We start from the raw sequence: 16,453 nt of genomic DNA on the forward strand, positions 1-16,453 counted from the left end.
ATGGGTGGGCCCCACAAAATATATGTGGGTCTATTATTTAATTTAATAAAATAGTTTAGAGGTGAGACCCCAAATGGGAAGTTTATCTAGCTTTCATTCTTCGGCCCCCCACTATTGCATCCTGGGTCCGCCACTGCACCGAAGGCTCATTTACTCGTGCATACAAAGGCCAACTTTGCAGCAAATGTGCTTGCCAAAATAGCAACAAAGACTCAGGACTGATATGTGTCTACTCCCCACCCCCTTCTTGTCTTGGATATTGCTTTTTGATTCTCTATTTTGTAAAGTTCATGGTGACTTTGTTTTAATTAGATCAATAACTATTGTTGGAATTGCATAGCAACCTTCAGTAGAGTAGGTAATATATATTTTCTATAAGTGAGAAGAAGATTGACATTATTACTCCAAAAGACAAGTCTATAAACTAAGAAAAGAGAAAAGAAGAAGAAAACAACACTTTGCGAGAGGACCTCTTGCTAATTTCACTGGTTCTCTAGGTTTTGCCAGAGTCAAAACCGGTGAAATTTGTCGAAATATTTCATCTAGTTGAGCCCGTCTAAGGTCACCCAACCCTGGGTCCTCCTGTATTTATGATAGAAAACAAATCTTGTGGGGCCTATGGGTAAAAAATTAAAAAAATAAAAAAAGAATCCAGCCCCTGATCCCCTGTATTTATGATGGTAAAGTCGCCGGAGCTCCCCGGACGGATAGTTGATCCGGACTCAATCCCTCCGTGATAGACATCATTGTTGAATGATACCATTCAGTACGTTATCATTGGCTTGGCAAAGGAGAATTTCCTACACTGGCAGCAAGGAAGACATTTTGTTACGAGGAGAAAAAGGGAATTTCGCGTTCAAAGTTTCAAGCAATCAAGTCTTTCTTCACCCTGTTGCTTTGTGTTGCGTTGCGAGATAAGCCAAAACAGCAATAATAAACCTTACAGATCATTTCCACGTAAGCACAGATATATCATAACTTCAATTGTGAATTTTAACATGTACCTGGGGCCTAACTGTCTTAGCCTACGCACCTTATGAGATGACAAACTTGCGAACAATCCTCGCCCGCAAAGTTGCGATCATATAAAGATGGGAAGTACGAGTGGCTGGAACCCAAGGATATCCCATCCCTTCGCATTCTGCGCATGTTAGCATTCTCCGCTGCATATAAGTTTCGGGGAGAGATAGAGAGAGAAAAAAAGGAGATAATCTCTCTCTCCTTCTCGCGTGTGTCTGCAACTCTGCATTACTGCGATTATGGCATGCGCGATTTATAGGCCTGAGGTGAAGAAATTTGTGTTCTGAGTTGAAGAGCCGAAAAATCTCCTGTTTCTTGGTTTCTGGGGAGGAAAGAAGATGTTCGGTGACGGGGGTAATTTCTATTGGGGAAAAGAAGCTCATGGCCAAGTCGAAGGAATTATTGTGGTGTTCGCTTGGATGTCGAGTCAAGAAAGGCAATTAAAGACATTCATTGATCTTTATTCTTCTCTCGGATGGAATTCCCTCATATGCCATTCTGAATTTCTCAATCTGTAAGTCTCATCTTCAGAGAAGAACAATAAATTAAAAGAAAGTTTTGAATTTTCGTTGCCTTCCCTCCCCCATGGTCTCCTGATATATGTATCTTTATGGATTTTGTTAATCTTTGGTTTGATTGTGCTCAGCTGAATTCGCTTCATTTTTGTTCTTATATATTTATCTGAATTTTTGTGGTTGAATGAGTGAAGGCCCACCCTACCTCTCCCTCCCTCAATCTTATCTTTTGTGGGTTTTCTTGTTCTCCGACTTTTTGTTTTTATCTTTTTAAATCTTTATCCCTTTTTGGAAATCCAAGATGATCTGCGATGATCGCGGGTTCTGATTAAGTGCTTTGTTCCAGTGGCTCATGCATCTGTTTATCCTAATTGAATCTCTAGTTGGTGAGACGCCTTGCTTGTTTCTGATGAAATTAGCGTTGAAGACTTATCATAAACGTGAACTACGAACCATGAAAATTGGAACAACCAACGGGAAATTTCATGTAGGAGGGCCGTGTGGGTGAAAGCAAAATTACTTTTTCTCTGTTATAGATTGGACAATTTTCTCGGATAAAAAATTGCAATCCGTGGGTAGAAGAATGATAAATTTATAAGATGTTAAAAAAATTGTGGACAACAATCACCAGTGGCACGCAAGGAGTCATGTTGTTAGGCAAGATTGCTGACATCCGTAGGGGATGGGATCAGTTTCTTTATTAATGAAGAACAAGGTCACAGCTGCTCCTCCTGTCACCTCTCTCAGATTGATCACTGAAAAAGAATCATCGGCCTCTTGATGTTCCTTCAGAATTAGCCCACCTATGCGAGCAATGGATTACGAGGCATTACACCACCAACACCGTGGTTCAGGAAGCAACTGATTTTAACATTTTTGCAGTGGGCATTAAACAACCTGAAGTCATCATCCTTTATGAGATTAGGTTGAGTAGCTTCGATGCTTAAGATATTAAGCATTTTATGAATATATGAACTTTAGATGCCAACATGTTGAAAAAGGTTAAGTCACAAGCTGCAGCTTCTTAGGAGAAATCAATGGTGTTTTTCCATGTAAGGTGAATTTTCAAAACAGAGCCGGAGAAGAGAAGGCTACTTTTTCAAGCAACTGACTTTCTTAGTTTGATTTCTTAGCTTGTGTAAATTGTAAAATGCAAAAGACATGGTTCCCTAAAATGTGAAGGATATCATTGATCTACTCTTTGTTGAGTACTGTTCATGATGTGGTGATTGAGCTGATACCTGGATTGTAGGCATACCCTTAGAGGATTCACAGGTTTTGCAAACAGTCAAAGCAGTTTAAGTACATTGGAAGTGTTTGACATTTAGTGCATTGGCAATTTAAACATTTTCATTGGAACAACTTCATTTTTTTCCCTTAAAAAGATTATCTTCGATGCTTAAGGTGGCTGTTGAGAAACATTTGCATCTCTGTGAAAAATACTCATGAACCGTCAAGAAGGTGTGGAAGCAAAAGATCTAGTTGTCAATATGTTTAATCATTCTCTAAAAACAATTCTACAGGTAATCTTGTTTGTTAGGTCACAAGTACTCATCCTAAGGACCTTTACCTGATCCAAGTGTGATTGGTTCCAGGTCACTGGCTGTTGATCTTAGGTTTTCATGGTATCTATGATTAGCATAAACAGGATTTTTTTTTGCAACCATCCTTGTCCTGTTGCCTCTATGTAAACATTTGGCCTCCGTTTTGTGATAGAATGGTTGTGCTCCAACAGCCTTGGCCTCAATGGGCTCATTGAGTAGAAAATAGAACTCCAGAACATCTTATTTAGAAATATTGAACACATAATTCAAGAATGAAGGCTCAAGTCTTGGATACAACTGTTTTGGGGTTTTTCAGGGAACTCTTTATGTCCTTAAAGAATTCAGAATTATTTATTTTATGCATTCGCCTGTGCAATTTCTTAAAGTTTTATAGATTTATACGAAGATGTAGTTTTGAATGGTCAGTGGCTTTCTATTCATTCTTGCTATGACTCATGAATTCCATCATTGGCATCGTTTGCAGATTCTTCCCTGAGAAGGCTACATCTCTTGCTGTCGGCATTTTGAATGAGCTTCTTAAGGTCAGTGTTCTTGTGATTTTCTTAATCATGAAGGAACTTGTAGGAAAATTTAGAGCAAAATGAACTATAGGCCAGGTTTTTGATACATTATTGGACATAGAGTTCATGTAGCTAACCTCATTTAGTTGGGACAAGGCTTGTTGTTGTTGTTGTATTGGACATAGAGTTCCACATGGGTGGGGACATCAGAAAGCACTGAAATTGGATGGAGCCTTGGGAAATTTAGAAATATTGACTGTAGTTATGAGTCTGTTACCAAACAATTACCCCACGGGGGGTACTGTTTGGCTAGTAATCAAACATTTCTTTGGCATCCATCTCTCTCTCACACATTGATTGCTTTGGAAAAATAGGAGCTGAAGATTACGCCATCCCCGGTTGTCTTTGCATCCTTTTCTGGTGGTCCAAAGGCTTGCATGTACAAGGTCCTTCAGGTAATGTTGCAAATTCTTGATTTTTATTTTATTAGTATGAATCAGTTTGAATGTTGATTTTCATTATTACTTTTCTTTTCAATTCCTCTACCTTCCATAGGAAAGAGAAAAAAAGGAGGGGGGGGGGGGGGGGAAATCTATATTCCTAAAATCATAGTAATGAAGGATGGGAAATTGTGATTTTATATTTTTCCTAGCTGTGGTAATACTAATAATTTTTCCCTGTTACATTTCAGATAATCGAAGGAAAGTGTGAAACACAACTCAAACTGGTATGTCTATACTTCCTAATCCCCTTCTTCTCTATTTGGACTTGGGAAAACCTTAACCATTCATTCCGTTCATATTTATATTTTCTGATACTTGAGTTAAGATTTCTTTGGGGTAAACTGATAAAATGGATACACAGATGGAACAAAATGATGTAATTTTTGCTGGATTTGTAGTATTTCTCATACAGCTTCTTTTTTTCCCGTCTTTTAAATAGTTATTTATTTGAATAGAGGATTCTTACATGGAGTTTATACGCATGTCTTTCATTAAAATTTGTTTTTGGTGCAGGATAATTATCAATTGGTGAGAGATTGTGTTTCTGGTCATATTTATGATTCCAGTCCCGTGGATTTTACAAGTGATTTGGGTTCTCGATTTGTTCTTCACCCCACTGTTCTCAAAATGTCCCATCCTCCGCGATTGATGTCATGGATGGCAAATGGTATTGCTTCTGGCCTGGACGCCCTCTTTCTAAATCGGTTTGAAACACAGCGTGCTGAGTACTGGCAGACTCTGTATGCTTCAGTTGTAAGTTTCTTCAGCTTATGAGCCATTCAAAGTTGCATCTCTTGCTTCTACTAGCACCTTATTGTTATTATTGTTTTTTTTTTCTTCATTTTATGCAGTCCTTGGGTGGTCCATATCTTATTTTGTGTTCAGAAAATGATGATCTTGCTCCCTATCAAATTATCTGCAATTTTGCTCAACGATTGCAAGAGCTTGGGGGTGATGTTAAACTAGTGACATGGAATGGCTCGAGTCATGTAGGTCTGTACCTAACTTTGGTTTTGTAATGCAGTAATTTATGTATTTCATTTATAAATTTTTGACATATAGTTAAGAGAGATCTGAATGGAGATTTATTTTCCCACATAGCTTGAACATTTAAATTACTCTGGTTGGTTGGAAGTTAGGATATTTCTCATCAGTTCCAAATTTATGTTCTGTATTGGTCTGGAAGTATGCATAGCTTATTTTATTTGTTTTACCACAGGTCACTACAAGCGTTATCCTACTGATTATAAGGCTGCTGTTAGTGAATTGCTTGGTAAGGCAGCTTTAGTATATTCACGGAGAATTCAAAAGCTTGAAGGCGAAAGAATCGGTATGGACGGGACACATGATGAATTGTCTGAGTCGGTTTACAACCTCCGGAAAGCAGGGAAATGTTCAAATCAGAGTTTCCGAAGAGTTGCTCTTGGACCAAGTGACCATTTCTTCTTGCCCAGCTCAGTCGAGTATCATGATAGTAGGGACATGGGGTCTGTGCAAGACGAGCAGAAGGAAGGGTTGGTCCATCTGCAAAATCCGCCAACCATTAATGCACACGGTGTTCTAGGTCAAATCCTCTTTGATGTTTGTGTCCCTAAGAACATTGAGGGTTGGGACATAAAGTCACCCGGCAGCTTCAATGGACAACCATATCATTCACGCAGGCATTCATCCTTCAACCCCATCAAGTGCATTCGTCGCTCGAGATTGTAGTCAAAAGTTAAACATTTATAGTAAGATCGGCGGATGATGCTCCTGGAAATGGTTATTGTTAGAGGCACTTTGAGCTTACGAGTAAATCCAATCCCTGCGAACCCATTGAGATAAGAAATGTAAGTAAACATTTCAGTAGTATTGCTGTCTTGTAGGGTAATAAGGATGTTACAATAGCATGTGCTTTCACAGAATTCTATCCAGGAGTTTTTTAAGTGTACAGGGAGGTCAAGCTAATGGTAATTAAAGTTAAAAAGTTTTGGGTTATTGAAAGTGGATGCCATTTACATGGATCGCAGACCAATTTTTCTCTGGGGGAGCAGGGGTAGAGCTTACAGGGGTGGGCTGGTACTGTGTTATGTTTGTAAAATACCTTCCAATGGATTAATTTAGCTTAGTTCTTTTGTTTCTTCCAGTGGAGGTTCTCACCTAGAAATTGTTTTTTTGAAAAAAAAAAAGGTGATTTTATACCTTATAAAGGACCAAATCGAAGATGTATATGATGATAATTGAATAAGAAAATGTTTTTGTGGGGTAAGGCTTGTGAAAGTTTGCATTTGGGCGACCCAACAAATACTCAGCCGGAATGAATGGTGAATCCTGCTGTGAATGACAGCAAACCAAAGATGACAAATGTAAAAGAATTCAACCCTCTTTTTTTTTTTTTTTTTCTTCCTATTAACTGAAATTCTCAGGAAAGAAAGTTATTTACAAACATCTGAATGCAAAACTTGGACGGCATGGGATGGATAATACAGTTTCTATGAATAGAATAAAAACCCTAAGATGAACTCTTGCCATAGCAATGCCTTGTGTCAAGGCATGAAAGAAAAAAAAAATTAGATTACTTGAAATAAACCTAAGATGGATACAATCTGAATGATTGAAGATATCCTTCATAAAGCTTCTTGATTCTCTGTTTCCAGAAATTGCTAACCAGTGCTCAACTTGAATCTTCATAAAACTTCTTGCTTCACTGTTTCCAGAAATTGATAACCAGTGTTCTAAGAGTTGAATAATTTATAATCCTCTTATGGACTTGTGCATGATTGAACATGTTACTGTTGCTGCAGCCTTGAATTGAAAGAGTATCTAAATTTGAGCCTCGCTGGTCTAATAGCACAAGGAGCTTCAATGCGACATGATTCCTCCCCAGCCACTGTTGCAATAGTTATGACTCCTGTTTCCAATTTCATCCAAACATATACTGAGCAGTATATACACCTAACATTACTGGAACCCAAACTACAGGAACTTAATTTCTTTGGTTGTGTCATTGAACTCAACATTATAAGATCTTTTGGCCTAGACGACATCGATGGAACCAGTTGATTTGATCAAGTTGGATTCAGAAGTTACTCCCCCACGAGAATATGTCATCAGAGTCTTCACTACATGGCGAAATTTCCTTCTGTAAGTTGGGAACTTTGAAACGCCCTTAGTAATTCCTGTCAATCTGCCAAGATCCATGTCCAACATTTAGAGAAGTCAACCACTTAATAACTAAAATGGAAGAGTGAAACAGAATCTGTCCTTGGTTTTCGAAACTTCAAACTAAGACTTCTAATTGGACTGAACGTTAGCCTGAAAATTTAAGTAAACAAACAACTAGGCCTATTTCGCAAGGACCATAAAGTTTCCAGAAAAGAAGGTATTCCACAAGGATAAGTCTGACGCTTAAGGATCTATTCGGAGATATTAGTAAATTAGCTGGATGGAGTTATAGAAGATTCCTCCTCCCACCCCCCCCCCCTTCCCATACGATCGAAGGGTCTAAATTACATGACAAGGCTACAACTGCATGCCCGCCCCCGCGGGGGGGGGGCGGTCAGGGGTCTAGTCAGGGGTCTCTCTCTGCATTTTCAGAGGACGACTTGAGGCAGATGAATGTTCTTCTGGCTCAAGATTGATAAAACTGAATATTGAGATTCTACTGAATTACATGTACTCCATAGTAATAATGAATGCAACTATGATTGGAATCCTCTGATTCCCCCAGACAATTAGTAGTATAAAATCAACAATCAGTAGAACAGTCCATACCTGCGACAAATGCCTTGAATTTGAGCAGCTCTGAGAGGGTCTCGAGGAACCACAGAACCATTTTCCCAAGTTCTTGTGCGTTGAGTATCACTACCAAAGAGCAAAACCTTCTCCAAGAATCTCACCTCGCTGTTTTCCATATTTATGACTTTAATCTGGTCCTTTAAGACCATGAAGGGATGGAAGAACCAATCCAACAACAGGGCTTGCGGTCGATTCATATACGTTACATCAACACTTTCATGAAACAGTAAGCCACCTGCTCCAGACTCAATGGAGTATAGAAGAAAATGAAAGAATGAATAAGAAGGCAAACCAATGCCAACTATGGGTGCTTCATTGCTGTCTTTTGCCTTCAACCACTGATCAAGGTCAATTGTAGTTATGACATTCGTATCCAACAGTTCCTTACCCCTGGTTTCGAAAGACTTCATCATGTGGCCCCATATCTGTTATATAGTGAATCAAAATTATGAAGTATTTTCATTCATCTCAAGAGACTGAACAAATGGTAATTGTCAATATATGACTATAACTAATCAAAACTCTTTCTGTTATTTATTAGATATTTAAATGGGAATTGCCATCTAGAGTTTATAAAACAAATCATATTAAAACAGGGAATAGATTGAAAATAGAGGTCAAAAAATGTAGCAGATGAATGATGGTTCATGCTGTTCATTATTAAACTGTGATTACATAAACTATGCAATTGCATCTATAACCAACACACAAACAGAATCTTTTTCTTTCTTTCTTTCTTTCTTTTTTTAGAAAAAAATGGATTCAATTCACGTCTTTAGTTAAAAAGAAGATTACTCAGTCTGTTGTAGAATTTGATTTCAAATGTCATGGTTGCATATGGATAGATAAAATCTCTATATTGGATTTCTAAAATGCTTCTTTGTCAACTTGTCAGATAAGTGTTGTATGTGACATAAGTTGGAAACAGTTGTCTCCTGTATCAAACTCAAGAAACGATATGTGTTTGTCTTAAATTCAGAATCGTTCTTAAACAACCCCCCAACCCCCACCCCACAAAAACAAAAAAAAAAAAGATTTGTGAAAAGCAAGAAATTCAGTGAGTTTGGGGCCAACAAAGGAGAGAACCACTTGATGTTTACAGAATTGATACAAACCTGTACCATTTGCACTTCTTGTATTGTCTCTCTGACAGATCTTGAAGGACTCAACTTTGCCACATGTAATGCAGGTACTTCCACAGAAACAGAGTTTAACTTGCGACTTCCTTCAATGGTGAACTCTGTTGAATGAGATACCCCTTTCTTTCGGTACTGGGGCCTGGCTGTGAGCAATTTGATGGCTATTATTAAATATCGACAAACAGATAACAGATAAGAGCTCAAAATTAAATCTTAAATGACTCAAAACAGGAAGAGTATGTATGTGTGTGCAGGGGGGAGAGAGAGTGCGTACTTTGGAAGGATGGACCCCTCTCTTAGGTAAAGCCAGTCATTTGTGTACTCATCAAACTCTGCAACCATGGCAATTACGTAAGACATACCTCTCCTGAAAGATCTCTCCTGCACCAATATGAAGATGAATGGTTAAGTAATTTCTGTTGAAACAAGCCAAATTTAGAAACAAATGAAAAAATACATGCCAACTAGTGCACCTGAAACACCACAGCAGATCCATAAAGCCCAACGAAAATGCTTGAGAAAATAGACAACAGTACACTCCCAATGACAACTAGTGGCCATAAAAGGATTGTCAACCCGGCTATTGGAATACAGGCCAATTCAAAGAATGGACCTTCACGGGTCACTAGATCATGAAGCAAGCGATTCCAGCCCTTGAAAAGCATATACGGACTTTTCACTATTGCAATGGCAGTATATAGAGGGACTTCCACTATTAGTCCCATTAGTCCCACAATGATACATGCTGGTACATGTATTAACCTGCAAAATAATGTAAAAATTTACTACTTATTCACATAGCACAAGTAAGCAACTTTTATCCTATAGGGGTGTTCTTGATGTTTACGTTGCACTAAGCAGTAGCCTGGTGGTTTACTGCATTCTAGTCCAGTGTTTTTCTTTCATGGTTAGTGACCATATTCAAATTCAAAGCAGCCTATAAAGTATGAATACAGCATATGTGAGAAGAACAACAACAGACAGTGCCAACAAAAGATGCTCCCCTAAGCTCTCTGAAGAACACTTGTTACTTCAATATTGCACACTGTGACCTTAATCATTTAAACTCCTGGATATGATGCTTGAACTTCAATACCATGGCTATGCATACATCATACATCTCCTGCTTCATTAGTGCTTATTCTGTGAGCCAGTTACGGGTTTCTATCCTATGCAGGATGTGAGGGCATGCCCCTTTTTGCAAATCCTGGCTCTTTGATCAATGTCCTCATCTCTAGTCACTAGATAGATAAATATATATTCTCTCCTTTTCTTTTTGTCATCTAAAACATTGGTAGCTTCAAAAGACTGCTCAAATCAGATCCTTCTAACCATGGAACCTGCTCCAGGACTTGTTCTACCCTCCCAAGAACTAATACATAATGCATTTCCCTAAAGTTCAATTTCACTGTTCATACCTCAGAGCCTGGCATTCATCAGAACTTGCATTGCCCTCTCTTAGCTCCTTTAAGTAAACAGGGTAAGAATGGTAGCAGACATCAGCAAAATCACGGACCACAGTACAACTCCCTTGTATAGTGTCCCAGGTTCCATCCTATGAGTTGATTGGAAACAAAATTGCGTCAAAAGAAAATCATGGGCTACTCAAATTTTTATAGAAATTCTGAAATAATAGATAAGAGCAAAAGCATATCCGAAAAACCTACCACAATAAAATGGATGAACTTCTTCAGTACAGAATCATTTCTGAAAGCTTCGAAAGTAGATATCCACGGAGTAAAAAACCCATAACCTACTCCAACAATAATGCTCCCCGTAATGCCAATACCCAACCAAATGCCAAACAATACCGGCAAAGCGAATAGTAAAGCAATTTTGAGCGGTATATCAAACCGATTAGTCCTGTTAAAGCAGATAAATGATGAACCCATTAGAGCAAATTTGAAGTAATCACAATTCTACAATTCAATATTGGAAGAAAACCACATAGAGATTAGAGAGAAGAGTAAATGCCATACTCGATGATGGTATGGACAGTCCAGTAAACATGAGATGGGAAGAGCCCCAATATGACCCCAGAGTTACCAAGTATCAGAACAAGACTTGCAAAAGGACCTACCAATAAACCTGCAACATCAGACATAATCAATAGAAACCCAAGTACCCAAAGTCCAAACAAATCAAAAATGGAAGGAAAAGGCACCTTTAAGAGCACCGAAAAAAAGCGCGGAGCAGAACGCAAGGACCACATAGCTGATCCTCAAGCTTCGTTTCACCATATTCCCCATTTCAACGGATGGAAGACAATCATCGACCCCTTTGAAATTAAATGATTTCGGTTTGGAATTACAGTAAAAACAAACAGGAAATCATCGTACATAACGCGTCTTATGCGTGAAACCTAAGTACTTCAAACTTCAAAGTGTGCTAATCACCATTGCCAGAAGCAGAGAGAGAAGGAAGAAACGTGAGCAGCAGCTAAAAAACGTATCAATGGAGGTAAAGGAAAATTCAGAAATAAATAAATAAAAAATAGAAGAGTCTCAACCATGAAGCTTCGCTTCCAATTGTAATAAATAAAAAGAGAAAAAAAAAATCCCAGACCCACTATGCTGCACAACCCATCTCTCTCACCTTTTCTTAATTTCTCTGTCTTCTAACACACACATTAATAATTAATTATAAAGGATCTTTGAAAATAAAAATTTGAAATAAGTCTAAAGTTGAAGATCAAAGTATACATCACTGCTTACAGCGTGGATTGCACCATCCCATAATAAATTTGTCTCTATGTGCAGCCTTCTGCAATTCAGAACTGTTTCTTCTGTTGGTGATTGATTTCTTGTAGTGGAAGAGAAGAGAATGTCCAAATTGTCTAATACAATAAGACTAGTATCTGTCAAGTCGGGAGGGACCACAGTGCAGGTTAGATCGAAGAAATCTTTTCAATTGCAATTATTTATGGAAAGTGGAAACCCTTATCTGGAATATCGAAATTTTTAGGTATAAGAACACATTTATGTCATATTTAATCCGTAGATACTGAAACTTCAGCGATTCAAACGGGTCGTTGAGTACAAAATTTGCTTTCCTTCGTGGCGGGAACAAATGTTCCCACTACCTGTAACCGCCGAACACGGCCTTTCTCTTTTTTATTATTAATTTTTTCTCTTTTGTTTGTGGTTTTTTTTTTCCTTTGCGGGCAGCCATCATGTCCCATGGCGTTCAACTTCAATGCTGTGCACAAGGAACAAAAGTTCGCCCGATTTGTCGGGTTTGCTACTCGGCGAATTGGGCAAAATATCACGATATTTTGACCTCTCAATTCAAATTTTTTCGCCCCTTGGCTATTTTGGTAAATTTGATGCTATATCCTAATTTGATACAAATATGTGATAAATTTAAATTATTTCTTATAACTATTTTCATTTAAATCTTCTGCTTAACCACATTTAACATGTTACCTTGAAAGCCCTAAATCCTTCTAACATAATTGGAATGATTAACTGACGATTCTATTACAAAATTCCTTCACAATTTAAATTGTTTCCATAAATTATTTCATGTATATACTCTTTCCTAATCACATTTGGCATGTTGGCTTTTGAGGACTAAATCACTAGAATATAGTTGGTAAGATTGCTCATTAATCTTGAAGATTTTGCTATAAAGTGTCTTCTTATTTATAAATTATTCTATGTAGATTTTCTTTCTAATTATATTTAGTACATTAACTTTTGAGTCTTGAATCATCGGATAGAATTGGTAAGATTGAAATATAATCGCGAGAGAAATCATCTAAAACATGCAAGAAATAGCATAAAAATCAAAAAATAATATTAATATAATATCGATTTTTTCGATATATCGCGAGATATCGCCGATTTCTTGCATATCTCGTTTTGGGAGGGGGTTTTTGTCTCGCCTCCCAATATAGTTCCCTGGCTATGCATTTAATGAACCGCATTCAGGCCTTGCCCAGCTACGCTTTTACATGATGGAGCTTTTAGTTAATGCGTAGCACTGAGCTGTGTATGGTTTTGATGAAACAAATGGTTAAGGGTTAAATTTCAACCGCCCAATTTGCAGGGTTTTTTTTCTTCTTCTTTTTAACCATACCTACTTGTATAAAAAAAATAAAATAAAAAATTTGAATGGTCAAGATTTCGATCTCAAGTCTCAACCACTCGGGGAGATTGTGGCTACACGTAACTCAATGCTACACATTTAATGCGCAACACTGAAGTTGAACTTGCTTTAACGATGGTTTGTATAGGATTTCTAATCTCTAGCTCAGTGTGTTTCTCCCATAGTTAGAAACTTTGGGACTTAAGCATTGTAAAACTTGAGTTTACTTTCTTTAATTACATGCTTATGTTAAGTGGCAGAAAAGATTCTCGTAATGCTTAGAATCATCTTGCAAGATTTTGGGACCTTCAAATCAATATTAAGTTTAGTTTTTTATTTTACATGTCAATGATCGGAAACCAAAATCTTGCATCCAGTGGTCTCAAATGCAAGACTGAAGATCTACCAAATTTTCAATTGAAACTCAGGATATAAACCGATATTTTGAAGTAAAAAAATTTATTTTTCTGAATGAACTCATGTTAGGCCAAGTTAAATACTCAACCTGGCTCTGAAGGTCAAAATTTTGAACTCTAATCTTAGTCTTATTATAGCTTATTAAATTTTATACTTAACTTTTGACTCACATTGTGGAAGTAAATCCAAACTAATTCATACCCTAGCTTTATATCTTGGTCAATTCTCCACGTAAATTCAAAATGTCCTCATATATGCATATTGAATCATGACAAAAACTTTTTACCAAAAAAGGACTCATGAAAAAAAACCTCTAGACCACAAGTTGTGAATAAAATATTAAAAGAGACAAAATTTGGATACAAGTCAACTTTGAAATAATAGTTAAAGTCAACTGAAAAGGGCAAACCACATTATATCTTGAAGTTAAGATATTGAAAGAGTCTTCCAAACAAAATTGCTGAGCTAAGACTGGGATAAGTTTGGGATTTAAAGAAGTCAAACTCAGCATGATCAATTTAGAAATAATTACTTGCTGACTAAACTATACCAATTAGAATCATTTTCTCAAAAATATTGAGATATGAAATTGTTCATTCACAGTTCCTTATGGCAACCACAGAACTCTATCCTTATCCTAAATAAATAAATATAAAATTTTTTTTCAGATGAAAGTATTATTAGTGAAGAAACTTAAATTTCTTAAGAATTAAGACATTTATCTCATCATGTATCTTCATTTAAGTCTTGCTCCATTGTGGACTCTAATCTCAACCCTTTGTTCTACGAGAAAAGAAATTAAACAAACTCGCTAAACTTTGTCTCTATAGGATTTGCACTCTGGAAGAGGAGGCTGGCCTCTTCAGCTCTGGCTGTGAAAGCATAAAGAGAAACAATTTCTAAGAGTAGAAATCCTCTCCACCCAGACATCCCCATATCTCCCACTCACATAAGACTTGACACGGATAGGTTCATGTGCGAAGGTGGGGAGATGAGAGGCCGAACGGTTGGACGGAGACGACCTGCACTCCATTAGTCTGAAGAACACAATATATAAAATATATTCACATTCTTTTTTATTTATTTATAACCTAGGTATTGGCATTTACGTAGCTTACTAGCTTATGAACTTGACTGTTTAATTTCTTTTCGTTTTTCTTTCTAGTTATCATTCTCGCCAAACTTCATTACTTGCATGATGCATGACATTCTCAAAGGAAGAAAAAAAGCATGCATGAGAAATAGATATTTGTGCGAGATCAATGAAAACACATCAACCTCACTCTCTCTCAATCGCTCCCCACATTGTTCAATTGAAGTCAAAACTACCCATTCATCTGTTGAAGATTCCAATCACTCCACAACAATTCATTTAAAAGACTTGACTTTTTCGAAGTCTTTTCACTTGCGAGTATGCTTCATCCTTCCATTTATTTAAAATACTTTCCGGTCTTCCTCTTGGATCTTCACCATCCCTTCCTTTATCTATCTGTCAATTCGATATTTCGTGTTGTAGTGAGTCTTTCGTTTCCTTCCCCCTCGGTCTCCCGAGTTGGGTTGCCTCTTCTGTGCTCTTTCGGGTTTTCCAAGAGGGCCGTTGGCTTGGCCGGCACGCCCCGGTGTCCTCCCTGTGCCCCCTGCAGGGTTACACAATACCACTATAGGGTTGCACTTTTCTTTATTTTTTTATTTTTTATTTATGTACCCCACCTAATGTAAAGTGGGCCAGTAGAATCTTTGGTAAAGAAAAGAAAATAAAAACAAGGGTAAATATCACTTACCTCCTCTCTTAGCTGGACAAATAGCACTTACACCCACTCTTAGTTGGATAATATCATTTACCTCCCATCTTACCTAACAAATATATCAAACACCTCCCCTCTATTAACTTTCTCGGTTAAATTTAATTTTTATCATTAAATATTTTTCTAAAATCCCAAACTACCCTTAGTTAAATATATTTTTTTATTTTAAACCCTAAATTACTGTAATCACCTTAATAGTTAAAATACTAATTACACTCAATTAAAATAATTATTAAAAACCAAAACACCATAGTTAAAACCTAAATTATCTTTAATTTTTAAAAGCCCAACATACTCTTTTTAATATTTTTTTTCAAACAATTAAAAAAACACGTACTACTATCAAGTAAAATTAAAAATGCAATTAAAAAAAAAAAAGGTATGTTGATAAAATTAAACACGTATTACTATTTTGGGTTTTTTTAATTGTTTGATAATTATATAAAAAAAAAAGGGTATGTTGGGATTTTAATAATTAAAGATAATTTAGGTTTTAATTATGGTGTTTTGATTTTAACATTTATTTTAATTGAAGATAATCTAGTATTTTAACTGTTAGGGTGATTAGGGTAATTTAGGGTTTAAAATAAAAAATATTTTTAGCCAAGGATAGTTTGGAGTTTAAAAAAAAAATTTAACGGTAAAAGTTAAATTTAACCGAGAAAGTTAACAGAGGGGAGGTGTTTGATATATTTGTTAGGTAAGAGGGGAGGTAAGTGATATTATCCAGCTTAAGAGGGGGTGTAAGTGTTGTTTGTCCAGCTAAAGGGGGAGGTAAGTGATATTTACCATAAAAACAATGAAGAATCTATTTTGGTCCTAGCTGTAAACCTAATGGATGGCAAAAAAGTAGGGGTGTAAATGGATAACGGAAATTCGCATCCCCATCCGTTTATGGATATCCGAATCCGTCCGATTACTAATAGGACGCAGATATGTTATACCCCTTTCTTACCGATTATTATCCATCCAATAAAACTATCCGATTAAGTTATTCATTTAGATTTATTTTTCTTATTTTTATAAAACTTTTATATATGATATGTGACTAGTTTTCTACTAAAATAATTACCAAAGTTACTAAATTCTTAAATTTCAAACTTAATTCTCACAAATAAAATGG

At 36.7% G+C, this 16,453-nt stretch overlaps 2 protein-coding genes across 2 annotated transcripts; one reads left to right on the forward strand and one right to left on the reverse strand.

Moving 5' to 3' along the window:
• Positions 1-1,158: 1,158 nt before the first annotated feature.
• LOC149017978 (peptidase, S9A/B/C family, catalytic domain protein (Protein of unknown function DUF829, transmembrane 53)) lies at positions 1,159-5,931 on the forward strand. Its single transcript, XM_089152307.1, has 7 exons — positions 1,159-1,534; positions 3,564-3,621; positions 3,975-4,055; positions 4,292-4,327; positions 4,617-4,856; positions 4,955-5,096; positions 5,323-5,931. Exons 1-7 carry the CDS (start codon positions 1,359-1,361, stop codon positions 5,811-5,813), a joined length of 1,224 nt encoding a protein of 407 aa, XP_089008433.1. The 5' UTR covers positions 1,159-1,358; the 3' UTR covers positions 5,814-5,931.
• A 332-nt stretch (positions 5,932-6,263) lies between these two features.
• Positions 6,264-11,576, reverse strand: LOC149017979 (putative membrane protein At3g27390). Its single transcript, XM_089152306.1, has 9 exons — positions 11,184-11,576; positions 10,999-11,107; positions 10,687-10,882; positions 10,438-10,574; positions 9,493-9,781; positions 9,294-9,400; positions 8,996-9,158; positions 7,857-8,305; positions 6,264-7,269 (listed from the first exon to the last, which is right to left on the reverse strand). Exons 1-9 carry the CDS (start codon positions 11,266-11,268, stop codon positions 7,119-7,121), a joined length of 1,686 nt encoding a protein of 561 aa, XP_089008432.1. The 5' UTR covers positions 11,269-11,576; the 3' UTR covers positions 6,264-7,118.
• Positions 11,577-16,453: the final 4,877 nt, after the last annotated feature.

Source organism: Hakea prostrata, chromosome 4 (assembly GCF_041222555.1).
Source record: "Hakea prostrata isolate BN-2017 chromosome 4, UWA_Hpros_2, whole genome shotgun sequence".
Taxonomy (NCBI): Eukaryota; Viridiplantae; Streptophyta; class Magnoliopsida; order Proteales; family Proteaceae; genus Hakea; species Hakea prostrata.